General features: G+C 44.3%; 1 protein-coding gene and 1 pseudogene across 2 annotated transcripts in view; one reads left to right on the top strand and one right to left on the bottom strand.

The window, feature by feature from the left end:
• Window positions 1-714: 714 nt before the first annotated feature.
• Window positions 715-1,979, top strand: LOC146495641 (interferon-inducible GTPase 5-like; annotated as a pseudogene).
• A 3,711-nt stretch (window positions 1,980-5,690) lies between these two features.
• The window catches only part of LOC146495637 (interferon-inducible GTPase 5-like), a 120,946-nt gene continuing 112,556 nt past the window's right edge, over window positions 5,691-14,080 (bottom strand). Inside the window, exons 1-3 of one of the 2 annotated variants that reach the window (XM_085142698.1) lie at window positions 10,855-12,922; window positions 8,893-9,446; window positions 5,691-7,060 (exon numbers count right to left, since the gene is read on the bottom strand). In XM_085142698.1, the coding sequence (XP_084998824.1) occupies window positions 6,432-7,060; window positions 8,893-9,445 (1,182 nt within the window). In that variant the 5' untranslated portion in view covers window position 9,446; window positions 10,855-12,922 and the 3' untranslated portion in view covers window positions 5,691-6,431. Of the gene's footprint in view, window positions 7,061-8,892; window positions 9,447-10,854; window positions 12,923-14,080 lie in introns of those variants that run through there. The other variant, XM_085142699.1, reaches the window with a different exon arrangement.

Genomic DNA, 14,080 nt, shown 5'->3' with positions numbered 1-14,080 from the left:
CTCCAGCCGGCCTTTCTTTCTGGCTAAGCGCTGTATCCGCTCCTTCTCCTGGTAGTAATGAATGCGAACAATGAACGGCCGCGGTCGCCCTCCCTCCGTGGGCAGCGCAACCGCCGCCCGGTGAGCTCTGTCCAGGATTGGAGCCTGCTCCAAACCGCCGGGACCACCCAGTACAACGTGCAACAGATCAGCAACAAATTTAGTGGGATTCCCTTGTTCGGCTCCCTCCGGCACTCCTAATATACGCAAGTTGCATCGTCTTCCCCGATTCTCCAAGTTGTCCGTTTTCAGCAGCAACTTCTTGTATTGGTTACTCTGCGAAACATGTCTCCATAACTTCCAGCCGCTTGTCCAGATTATTCAAGCCTTCTTCGTGTTCGCCCAACTTCTCAGTACATTCGTCAAGAGCGGTTTGGATGGGCGAAATGGCTCGTTTAATTTCATCCCGTAGGTTGTCATTTTCCTCTTGAATCACTTCTTTGACAATGTCGCGGAAAGCTAGCAGTGTCGCTGGATCAACGGTAGTTTTGCTAGCGGTCTCTGAGCAGCTAGCCTGCGCTCCTTTAGCTGACTGCTTGGGAGGCATTTCACTTCGAGATAAGCCAAAAAGACGGAAAGAAAAACAGCTAAAACAATGCTGACTTTCTTAATAGAGCTTAAGAAATCTCTGAATTGGGCCACAATAGGTGAACCATAAAGTAATTTAACAGATAAATGGGAGCTCGTGGTTTGCGCGTCTACTCCATAACACGCCCCCTAGCGGACCCGGCACGAAGCACTTTAACATTCTATTTGCACAATGTACATTTTCAGCTTTTTAATTTAAAATTTCCATTTTTAACTAATTAATTAATTAAAACAGGACTCATAGGATTAGGCTTCGAGTCTCCGCAGGTGTTCCTGGTGTCCAGCTTTGAGCTCCACCTGTACGACTTCAATCTCTTACATGACCTTAGACAGAGACCTTCCTTCAAAGAAGAGAGATGCTCTGCTGTTCGTCATGCCCAACATCAACGCAGAGATCATCAGGAAGAAGAACAAAGCTTTCAAGCGCCAATTATATTGGTTGGCCACTCTGTCTGCAGCTGGAGCAGCTGTTCCACTTCCTGGTCTTTCTATTGCTGTTGATGCTGCTTTGCTGGTTGGTGCTGTCACACATTATGTTTTTGCGTTTGGTCTCGATGTCCCATCTCTGCAGAGACTTTCTGCCAGAACAGGTGTGCCCTACGCTGCTCTGTGTGCTGTCATCATTTCACCACTGGCTGGAGCAGAAATAACTACAGAGCTCCTCTTGAAGGTCATGACCCAAGTGGGACGCACAGCTGCATTAATTGCAGCAGAGGAAGCATCCAGATTTATTCCATTTATTGGAATCCCAGTAGCCATGGGTCTCTCTTTCATCACAACGTATAAAGTTCTGAATGTTATCCTCAGTGAGCTCGCTGAAGATGCTGAGAAGGTGTTTGAAAAAGCTCTGGGTCAGTAAAACTCAAATGAAGCTTAGTGACTGTGTGCTGTGTGTAAATTCTCCTAAACGACTGAATCCAGGCACCAGTTTAGCTCACAGGTTCAACAGGTGATCACATGCTCAGCTATATGCAGTGTCCTGGATTTGACCTCTGACCCTGCTGTGTGTCTGCTCCACACTCTCGCTCTCACTGTAATATTTAACAAAGGCAAAACAATATATATGTACTGAGTCACAGTCAGCTGCACATTTATCTTTCACAGTGATCAGAATAAATTTGATCTTGTTTTACAAAAACCTGTTTATAACGTAGAGGAGCTGCTGAATCATTGCTGTGATGCTTTTTCACATTGTGTGTGTAATCAGCTGATCAGCTGCTGTTTTTATCTGAACTTGTATTTTATTTGTGATTTAGTAAAATGATAAAACAGTTTGTGTTCACTGCCCTCCAGTGGTCAGAATCAGGAACTACAACTGATATAAACTCTGCCACGTTAATAATAAAATGATGTTTATAAACACATTAGCATTAGTGTAAGTGTGTTTGATTTGTTTTTAATTCAACAACAGATTTCACTGAATCAGTTTCAATTTTATTTTATTTATATGGCTCATTCACAACAACAGTTTTCATCTTTACTCTCCAAAATCAGCCAAATAACCATCAAACTTGGGACGTGTATCATGTCAGCTTGTTTGTACATAAGGAAAAAACTTGTATGCAAAACACTGAGTCAGACCAAAAGTGAATACATCATCACAAAATCAACACAAGTCTTTGTTCACCCACAGACAGACTTTAACCAGCAAACATCATGTCAGGAAGAAAGCTGAACATCAGAGTCTGAGGGGAGGACGAGCATCTTTAAACCACTGATCAGGAAAGAAAAACCTCTCAGCAGCTGCTCACATATATCAGCATTTCACGGTGGATGATGGAGAAAGAAAAACCCTGTTAATGATTAGTTGTAACAAACTGCAATGACGAAGAGAACGATGTCACAGTGTGTCAGAGCTAGGGCCGCCACAAACGATTATTTTGATAGTCGACTAGTCACCGATTATTTTTGTGATTAGTTGACTAATCAGATCATCATCCATTGGACGTAAAACCTACAGCTTATTGCACCAGCAGCATCTGCTCTTATATAACTGTCATTAGCTTACAGCTTTAAGTGTTTAAGGTATGTGCTAACTAAAAATAAAGACAAGATGATAGTTTATTGAGTTTTAATGAAATTTGCAGATTGTTTCGGTGAAGTTTAATAAACTCCTTGCTATCAAAAATATAACAGGACACCGGAGTAAATTCTCGAGCATCTCACACTTCTGATAATCAGCTGTCTGCTTGACGTTTATTCAGCTGTGTGAAAACTATAACTTTAATCTCAGCCAAACCGATTTACTCAGGAACAAATAAAATACTAAAAAAAAGCCAAACAATAACATTTTTAAGTTATCTAAGTGACTTATATATCATGTTTAACCTGAGTAGCAAAAGACGGCGGTGGGTTTGAAAACGGTTTGCCGGGAGTCCGGTGCTCTCACGGCTCTAGTGAGCCTAGCCCCCGGCTAGCTATCGAGCTAGTGGCTAACAGACGTCTCCGAAAACGTCCGAGCGCTTTTGAAAATATGTGGTGTCTTGATAAACTGAGCAGATATTTGAGGTTTACACAGCTACATTCTCGCCTGAAAACATGTTAAACGTTTATTTTGTGACCCAGAAAGAATAATAAGAGTAATATTAAAACTAACTAGCTGCCGCCATTGTTGGAAACTGAGCTGGGCTGCGCTATGAATTGTGGGACACAGCTTCTTCTTCTTCGAGGTTTAACGGCAGCTGGCATCCTTGCACATGCAGTGCTGCCATCTTCTGTTTCAGTCCGTTATTACACTCTTAAATCCTACTACTTATTCCTGCGTCTTTTGGGATCTTACAAAGCTTCAAACGACGCGTCGACTGTTAAATTAGTCGTCGACGATTTTTTTTTTTTTTTTTTTTTTTTTTTTTGCCTGTCCCGTTTGGCTCTTTTGCCATCAGAATTATTGTCTAAAGGCGAAGAAAGATGCCCAACGGTTTTTCTTTACCAAATTGACCATCCCAGCTTTGCCGTAATGGTCCATTTGATTCACCTTTTATTCTTTATTTTATTTTCACTTGCTGAATACGGGACAGATTTGACTGGGGGAAAGAAAAGGGAGAAAGAAAGAGGGAAAGAAAGACAGTTGAGAAGAGGGATGGGGGAGAAGGGCAAAAAGCAAAAACCAACAGAATAAGCAGAAGAAAAAAAATAAATAAATAAAAAAATAAATACATATATCGATCACCTGGATCACCTGTTGAGAAAGAAAAAAGAAAACAAGCAGAAGAAAACGAGAGTAATACAATAAACCACATCACAATGATATATGGGAATATGACAGTAACTACTAAATATTAAACATTATTGTGCAGCACGTAAGATCGACAGCACAGTGTGCATTGAGGTAGGAGCCAAAAAGGGTGTAGTTTGTGTGTGTGATCACCCGTGTGTACACCTGTGAGCATGGACGCGCTTGTTTTCTTAAAAGGTTCCCTCATGTAATGATCTGCTAGAGGGTGTGGGGGGCCACTGCCCCGTCCTCCAGGGCATGAAGCAGGTATGGAGGAGATCAAAACTCCAGACATCCAGAGGCCCCCAGAACACAAGAGACCAAGGAAGACCAACAGAGGGGCAGCCGCGCCACTGTCCCAGAAAGAGCCGAGGAGAGTCCCAGATGAGGGGTCACCCAGCAGCCACGGAGCAGAAGCCAGGGGGGGCTGCAGTGACGTGCCCGTGAGCTCCGCCGGCAGCCAGCTGTGCCTGAGTGACCGAGCCCCAGGCCGAGAGGCCGGGGGCACCCCACCTCCGAGGTGGCCCAAGCGAGCCCCAGGCTCCAGGCCCCGATAAGCAGCCGCCAAGGAGTGAGCCGGTGTGTACCCGGACGCCCACCCCCGGACACAAAGAACCACCAACGCACCGATGTCTGAGGGAGTCCGCCCCCGGCAGGGGAAGTGGTGGGGGGAGATAGGCCTCCAAACCTTGGAGGGCCTGAGCTGTCCTCAGAGAGGTGGCATCTGATACCCAACCTGACATATAGACACAGACATACAGGCACACACAGATACAAACATCCATTCCCACCCTCATGCTCTCATATGCACTTACTCCACACTCAACCAACGTGGAGACAGACATAAAGAGACGCTGTACACACAATCACACTCCCCAAGCGTACTCTACGAACCGGGTCTAGGTACCCTTGCCCCTGGAGGGGGGAACTGCACCCAGACCCAGGTTGTGTTACCCTTTTCCCTGCGGTGGGGAGAAGCAGACCGCCCCGACTCCGCAGCAGCAGGGAGGCCCCACATTCCGGATCCCAGTCGGACGGCCAACTCCTCCTCCTAGCCCCCCTGCTCCAGCAGGAAGCAGAGAACGAGGGTGAGAGAAGACTCCTAACCTCCCTCCACCCGCTCATTGTAGTGTTGATGTATGTGTGTTCTAAGGTGCATTTAAAACCCAGGAGGGCATGGAGCTACCTGCCAGAGAGCAGCAGGTAAGCGCATAGTCCCTCCTGCTAGCCCTCAATGTCTACGTGTATTTAAAATTGAGAGGTGGGCAACGACGCCGGGGGTGAGGTGTACACCCTGATGGTAATTGGGATTCCGTGTAGCGTGCCCACCCCCAAGATCCTATATGTATGTATAATGAGAGTGTGAGTAATGTGAATGTCTAAGTTGCGGGATAAAATTGAGGCAGAGGCAGCCAGAAGGGGACAGAGGGGGGGGGGGGGTTACCTCCTCTGCACCCTGGTGACACACCCCTACTCCAAGGCCCTGCATGTGTGGGTGGTTGTGGTGGAGCGGGAAGAGGGAGGCAGCTGGAGATGGGGAGGGAAGGAAGGGAGGGGCAAGTGACCCCTCCCTGGGGCCAGCTCCCCCGCTGACCCCAGTAGGCACCCCCATACTCCGCGACCCGCCAGGGAAGGGGGGCCCAGGCCCATCCGAACCGGGGACCAGTGCAGCGGCGCCGCCCGGCCCCACAGAGCCCGGGGCAGTCCACCCAACCCCACAACAGAGAAAACTACACCCACCCCATCATCCACTCATCTTCCAGACTACACAAGACAATAGATGCCCAGGCTGAGATCTTCCTCCACCTCTCCTGTATCTCCCCCTCCTCCAGAGTGAGTTCCTGTCGACGATTTTGATAGTCGACGTAATCGTGACTAGTCGACTAATCGTGGCAGCCCTAGTCAGAGCTCTGAGTTCAGGAGCTAAAAGCAGAACCAGTAAGTAGACAGGAAAAGGTTTGAGTTGACAGTGTACCACAAATTTATTTTTTCTTCTAGATCTCAAGTTTCAATTATTAAATGCTGAAAAGTGTTTACATTAATTCCTGAAATGAGTCAAAGGCAATGAACACAATCATTAAAAACAAGAAACATAAAATAAGCAGTTCACTCATAAAAACATTTAAAAGCACCGCTATAAAAGAGAGTTCATGTCCTTTGGTGTTCAGACTAAAGGCAGGAAACTCAGTGAGGTATAATGGGATATTTACATTTACATTTTTGATGTTTGTTTGAGTTTTAACTTCCTCATTTTGTTTAATTATCACTGGAGGATGATGAGCGTTTAGCTCTTGATGTAATATCTGAGTTTGGCTTCTTCTACATTATTCAGTGCTGCTGAAGTTTTCATTTGTGGGTTTAGTTCCTCGTTTTGAATTTACTGTTTCTAAGTTCATTCCTATTAGTTCGACTGATTATTCAGGATGTTATATGTGAGCTGTCCACTCCTGGATGAGAGTGGAAACTGCTGCACTTTTCCAGATATAGAGTGATATGGAACACCAAACAACCCACAGCTCAGAGAAACACTGGTTTTCCTCCAGTTTACAGCTCGTCTAAAAATGGTGAAATTTGTGAGGAATGCCAGATTTTAACAATACCACACTGAGGTGGTCAAACTCAGAGCCCTTCTAAACACCCTCTCAGCATCATCAGCGAGCTCACTGAGGAAAAACTGCAGAGCTCGACTGGTTATAGTGAAAGAGAAACCAGCTGTCAGCAGGGATCCAAACAGTGGAATGAACCTGCACACGTTATCTGCTCCCATTATTTTAGCTGTGCTTGGAAGTGTCGTCAACTCATCCAGGATAAGATCTGTAGTTATGGTGTTTGTGGCCAGCGGTGAATTGATGACAGCGCACAGATCAGTGTAGGAGACACCTGTGACAGCAGCAAGTCTCTTCAGAGATGGGCTGTCAAGACCAAACCCAGTTACATAAGCTGTGACGGCAGCCTTTAAGGTGCTGTCAACAACAGAAGAAATCCCCAGAGGAGCTGTACGTACAGCTGCAGACAGAGTAGCATAGAGTGTTATTTCAGCCTGAAAAACTTCTTTCTTCTTCTTGATGATGTTGCATATACCAAACAGCAGAACATCTCTCTGGTGTTCAGGAAGTTCTCTCTCTAAGGTCTCATGTAACAGAGGGAAGTCGTACAGGTGGAGCTCAAAGCTGGACACCAGGAAGACCTGCGGAGACTCGATGCCCAAATCTCTGAGTCCTGCGTCACAGAAGAAACACGGTGTGAAGATTAAATGAGAAATGCAGACTAACACATCTGACTGTGGATTTCTTTGTGTGCTGCATCCTGGTGTAACTTCTGGTAATGTTTGGAGAAACTGTCTCAGTAATTGATGCCACGGCCTGCTTACACCAACACATCCTTTCACCCCTCAGCTGTAAAAGGCTGATGGAGGATTGTCGTCATCTCAGTGAGAACGACGTGACGTTGGATTTTCAGACGGACATCACAGACGCATCTAGTAAAACCCTCAGACGAGTACAAATCTCAGTGACCTTAACCTCAAGCTGAAGGTCAGAGGTCAACCTTTCTAAAAGTCTTGTAAAGATGATAACACAAGAAGGAAGTCAGCTGGGACTTTCACATTTATTCCATAGGTGCATCTACTCACAGGCTGCAGGGTCACCAGTGATGGTTTTGTGGAACATCTTGCAAAACTAACTGAAATATAAAATTTCTGTGTTACTCAAAGGTTGCATGAAAATACAGTTTAGTGATGATTATGCAGAACTGTGGTGACGTTTACTGTGATGCACTATTGTGGACTGGTGCAGAGCAGCTGTGGTGTTCATGGTCAGTGTTAGGGGGAGGATTAGATTTATTCATCTGCATCTTCCTTTTATAGTAATTAAACTGTCTACATGGGAGAAATGAACCATACAGCATATAAAATATCTGCTTATATATTGTTGTATTTAGTTAGCTCCATGTTAAGAGCAATCTACTCATACAGCGAGTTATTATGTGATTATTACTGTGATCCTTCACGCTGCATCACTACACCTGATACATATAACTAAATTGTAAATGTCCATTGATATGAACATTCTCACTACCAGATTGGACAATATTCAGATTCCAGACCTCTATTCTACCCCTGATGATCTGTTGTTATATTATAATTATTGTTTACTCAAAGTCTCCTGTAAAAACTCTGTTTCCTTCGCTCGCTCTGCTCCCTGGTTCACCTCTGACCTCCGAGCATTGAAGGCCAAAGCTCGGCAGCTAGAGCGTAGATAAATCTCACATCACTGATCTCACCCGTTCTGCCTGTTTCCATCTACATAACATTAACAGATTACGTCCTTCTCTTTCCACCTAGTCTACGTCCATTCTTGTCCACAGTCTCGTTACCTCCCACAGTGATTATTGTAATTCTCTCTTGCATGGTCTCCCCCAAAAATCCCTCCATAAGCTTCAACTGGTTCAAAACTCTGCCGCCCGCATTATCAGCAGAACCCCTCCTGGAGAACATCACCCCAGTTCTCCAGGAACTTCACTGGCTCACAGTGAAGTTCTGGATAGTATACAAGCTTCTTCTGCTCACCTTCAAGGTCCTTCATAACCTCGCTCCTCCTCACCTTTCTGAGCTGTTAAGCACCATCTCTTCCACTCGCTCACTTCGAGCTTCTTCTTCTATCCAGCTTGCTGTGCCATCTTTCTGCCTCAGCACCATGGGAAGCAGAGCTTTCAGCTGCTCTGCTCCCAGACTGTGGAGCTCTCTACCCCCAAATATAAGAAACACTGATTCTCTCCCAGGTTAAAACTCAACTCAAACCATCTGTTCAAATCTGCATATTCACTGTGAACCTATTGTTTGTTTATGTTACTTTGTGCTTTTGTTTTCTTATTTTTCTTCATTGTCATTGTTCTATTATGTGTTCTGTGGCAAGTGTCCTTGGGTCTCTTGAAAAGCGCTTTCAAATAAATTTTTATTATTATTATTATTATTAAATGGAAATGATGTTTAGGGTGAAACAAATATATTAACTCTAATCTACAGAGAAGAACAAAGAAAAGAAGAAGCTCACCTTGGGTGCAGTTCTTCCTGATGGTTGAAAGCGTCCTCTCCACGTTGAACTCTCTCCGGGTTCTTTTCTCGGCTCGGATATCTTTGTCAACCTTTGACCGAAGAAAGTAGAACTTTTTCTTCATCCCCTGAATCTCCTGAGCGAGTTTTACATCATTTTCTCTGAAGCGAGTGTCTGAGATGATGATGAAGAAGTCAAACTTCTCAAATTCAACAAGCTCCAGGTACTCATCAGCTGGAAATCTGGTAGTACCGATTCCAGGGAGATCCCACAAGATAACATTGGGATACTTTGGATGGGGGTACGGTGTAACCTGTGAGGTGGTTTCCACAACACCAGTGGGTGCAGCGCCCTCATCTTCATCACCGATGCCTCTGAAAGCATTAATAAAAGTTGATTTCCCAGATCCCGACTCTCCTGTGATGGCGACATTTAGCGGCGTGTTCCTTTGCTTTAATCTTCTTTGAATTCTCGCAGCAGCTGCACCAAAGTCAGTGTTTCCCAGGTCTGCTTGAACTCCAGCAGTTTCTCCTGGACGTGACTCCATGCTCATCCTTGAGGAAAAAAGTGTAAAAATGGCATATATCAAAGATCAGGACACTGTTGAATAATCTTACAATTTACTTTGAATTCTTCATTTTCATCTTAGCTACTTTCAGTCACTTTCTTTATTCAGAAAAGGCCGCCACAGCGGGGAGCTCCCCACGTTTGATTTAGCAGGTTTTTCATCAGCTGTCCTTCCTGATGCAACCCCAAAAGGATTTACAGTGGATAGAAAAAGTGTCGACATCGCTGTTAAAACGCTTTTGTGATGTTGAAACTGAGATCACAATGAATTTCTTTATGTGGGAGGGACAGACATCAGACTTTTTTCATTTTCAGTGCTGTCCCATATTTTCTGAACTTTTTAATTTATGTTAACAGAGGTGTTAACGGCCTAAAACCTATTTTTGATGACAACATGATTTATTTTGCTCCGCCCAAATTAGGTTGAAAGTTGAGGATGTGGTTATGGTGTAAATACCACATGTACTCAGCTCCAAAAATACAAAGACACAGTTTTAAATCAAATAACTGACATGAGATTAAAAATCAGACTTTCAGCTTTAGTTTCAGGCATTTCTGCATCAACTGTTTATGAATCACAGACAGTTTTTATTCACCGTCCTCCATCTTCAGAGGGTCAGAATTTGATGGCCACACGAGGCCTGTTCCCTCTAAAACTGCTGAATAAATACGTCACAGTAGCCGGTCTGATTAAAGTTCTGTTCTTTGTTTTCTTCTAGATCACAGATCAACTTCTGGCTGATTCCAGATTAACTGCTGTTCGATTGCCTGGTGAGGCTGAAACAGACGTGACTTCATTTGTTTTTGTTTTTTAAAGAGGAAATGAACACTGTGAATATTTCATCTTTAAAATCCGTCTGTTTTCTTGTGAGTGTGACACAACAGCAAACAGCTGCTGCAGTGTTTATGATAAAAGAGCTTCAAGCTTAACTGAAGAACAACTAAACAGTCAGTTTACACTCCTGAAATAATCTTGGATGTGTTTAGTAAACTGAAAATAACTGATTCACTCTGTCAGCGGTAGAGACACTGAGTGGATTTAATATCCGGTGTCTGCTTTGGTTGTAGGATGACTATCGTCACATCACGTCACTGCAGAACAATGAGGGCAACAAGAGCATCTCCCAACAACTTTATTAACGCTGCCGTGATTCTGAACAGGCAGTCGGGGGACGAGCATCGTTACACCGGAAACTCTTTTTAATAAAACAAACCGAGCAGTCTGCCGTCAACAAGCAAACAAATGCTTGTTTTTGTTGTTTTTAATGAAACATGCGCAGTGTTCGTTTCCTGGTTTGTCGGCAGCGGCTCGTGGTTGTGGTGACGTGAAACCTAAAAACATGCTAAAAAGTTTTTTGTTCCACAGAAAAATGAACATTTCAAACCTGGACTTACAGTTTCGCGCTCTCTCGTCCATCACTGCTTTACCTCCGTTTGAAATGTATTCTGGGATATCTGACAGCGTCCAGTCCTCGCAGGTACAAACACACCTGGACGTGCTCTCGATAGAAGGGGCGGAGCCAGAGCACTGAGCACGAAGAAGAAGATACACAGGGTCATAGGAGAGTTTATCAGAGCGCCCCGAAAATAACTGTTAGGTATTAATAGTAATAATAATAGAATATTTTAGTATTATTGTGTGGAAGCTTTCCACTGACGACACTACAGGATAACATGAAAACTGTTCAGTGTTGTTGGTGTCGTGACGTCACCGCCTCTCACGCAGAGGCTGGTTTGTCATTAATAAACAAAAAAAAAAAAACTTTATTGCTGCAGCAATTTCATGACGTAAACCGGTGACTCGGATTTAAAACACACTTTAACTGAAATACAGAAGAAGTTCAAACTGTTCTGACAATGTGGAGACGTTACTGTGACTCAGGAAGGGTCAGAAACGTTTGTTAATACAGCTCGAATATTAGAAAATATAAGCAACCTTTAACCTTCTGATCCTCTAGTCTGCTGGGATACCAGGAGCTGCCAGCTGATGTTCTTTATTATTTTAGTTTGCTAAAATCTGTTTGTTCCTGTTCTGGTTTAATTGGGCTTCAGTGTTTGTTTACAGCACAGCTCCAGATCCAGGTGACAGCAGGTCAAATGGTGTTACCTGTAGTAGGCTGCATTCAGTTTGAGCATTGCTATAAACTGATATGGATCAGTTTGTCTTTTATTTACTGTAACATTTAACTTTTGAGGACAGAGAGGGAGAGAGCAGGATGAAGACAGCAGAGAGGAACAGGTGAGAGTGGACGTGCGGTCACATTCACCAAAAATGATAAAGCTTTTGTTTGAACACATTGACTGAATATGATTTCACATAACAGCAGTGTGGTGTCCTGTTACTGATCCATCACTGGCTCTTGTTATAATTATTATAAGATTATATTTTTGTCATTTTCCACCATTTCCAATTCAAGTTGAGTGAGGAGGATGGTGAGAGAGAGGACAATGAGCTTGTACAGGAAGAACAAGGGAGCAACAGTAAAGTTGGCAGAAAAACAAAATCGTTTTCACAAAGTGATTTTTCACATATTTCATGGATGCTTTTCCTACTTTTTAGTAGCACACTTAAAAATGCCAGTGGACATTATAAGGAGGCCACATTAATGTGACTGGTAGCATTCAGGATGGCTCCCACTACACTCATGTGACAGACTGCAAATGTATTCTCGTGAAATTAGGGTACACGGTGCTCTGTGCTGAGTCAGCGTAAGGGAGCGTCTGTATGAATTCACAAACTTCAATATAAAACAGCTGTTACCAGTTTGCTTCATGTACAGGTCTGTGGAGTGGCAGGTTGATTTTCCAGTGTCTGCTTCAAATTCTTGATGATTTCATGGACCTCCTCTTTGTGATTAAGAGACTGAAATGGTGTTGTGGATGTTTCTCATCTGCTTTGCTTCACATGGTTCTTTAACTTCTTTAGTGACTAAGCCTTTGCCTCAGGGTTGATAACTGAAGGCTCCACCCTTCAGTTATCACCTGGATTAGAGTGGATGAGGGCACACTACTGACAGTTTCTTTCTCGGCTTTGGTTCGGGACCCATGCTTGCAGCTTTCCAGCTGCACTCCAACACTCCGCTCCGGCCTCACTAAATCATAAAGAAAGAGAGAGAGCTCATAAATGAAACACCATACACCTGTCCCACCAACCACCCTGGCACCGCCCCTTGAGCTCACTGCACCACCCTGCAGCTGAGCCAGGGGCCACACCCCTGCCACATCTGTCTTCATGGACAGATAGAGCTGGGTGTCATCTGCATAGCAGTGAAAATGTATGCTATGTCTTCTAATGATGCTGCCTAAGAGAAGCATGTATAATGTAAACAGAATTGGTCCTAGCACTGAACCCTGTGGAACTCCATAATTAACCCCAGTGTGTGAAGAGGACTCTCCATTTACATGCACAAACTGGAGTCTATTAGATAGATATGATACAAACCACTGCAGCACAGTACCTGTAATACCAGACTGTTAATCAAAGCAAAGGGGGGTGGAGTGCCATCACAGTAGGGGCAGGGGCACAAATGAGCAGACCACCTGAAGTTCAAGACACCAAGCTTTGTTCGTTTAAAAATAAGAACCCAATCAGTAAATATCACCTGTCTCAAAGGGTGATGGGCATTTCTATACTGTGTCTCAGGAGGCAAAACAAGGACAAACACTCCAGGTGGGCTCAAACACGACAGCATTTCACAGTGGATGGTGAAAGAAAGTCCTATTTACAGTAAAATACCAACAGCAGAGAGAGAATTGTAGCACAGTGTGTCAGAGCTCTGAATCCACAGACCAAAAACATGAAACAACAGACCATGCTTTACATGGTTCTTACACTTCTTTAGTGACTAAGCCTTTGCCTCAGGGGTTGATAACTAAAGACCGGTACAAAATCTGCATCATTGCACATGTCACACCAATCCATCTCCCTCTTTGCTTACTCATGAAAGAGATCATGAGATACTTAAAATCCTCCACTTGGGAATTAGTTCCTGACCCAAAGTGTGGAGTTGACCCGTTTCCAACTGAGGACCCTGGATTTGGTCTCTGAGGTGCTGATTCTCTCCCAGCCGTGTCACACTTGGCTGCAAACTGCTCCAGTGTTAGAGCCAGACACCGTCCTCCCCTTGGCTGCACCTTAAATCTATGTCCATAAAAACTATGATGATGAGGACCAAGCACTTGCTGTGGTTGTACAGGGGCCTACAGGCGAGACCTGCCCTGATCCTGAAGAACCCCTGACAGGAAAACCCGAGACTCATGGTCGAATGCCTTCTACTGGTTCACAACAAACATGTAGACTGGTTGGACAAACTCTGACGTACCCTCAAATATCATTGAAAAAGTAAAAAGCAGGTCCAGCTTTCCAGGACCAGGACGAAAAACCACATAGTTCCTCCAGTATCCGACATCTGAATGAACGACAGACTCCCCTCTGCAGTAAACTGGCATAGACCTTATCAAGGAGGCTGAGAAGCACGATCCCCCTGAAGTTGGAGCCCAATCTCTTCTTGAAGAGGGGAAACCCCACACCAGTCAGCCAATCCAGGAGCACTGTCCATCCAGCTGGCTAATAAAAAGCACGCCTCATCTCCTGATGATTTACCTGTCCAACCCTACACGA

The sequence above is a fragment of the Neolamprologus multifasciatus genome, chromosome 19, assembly GCF_963576455.1.
Source record: "Neolamprologus multifasciatus chromosome 19, fNeoMul1.2, whole genome shotgun sequence".
NCBI classification, from domain to species: Eukaryota; Metazoa; Chordata; class Actinopteri; order Cichliformes; family Cichlidae; genus Neolamprologus; species Neolamprologus multifasciatus.
This window is presented reverse-complemented; position numbering and strand designations above follow the sequence as displayed.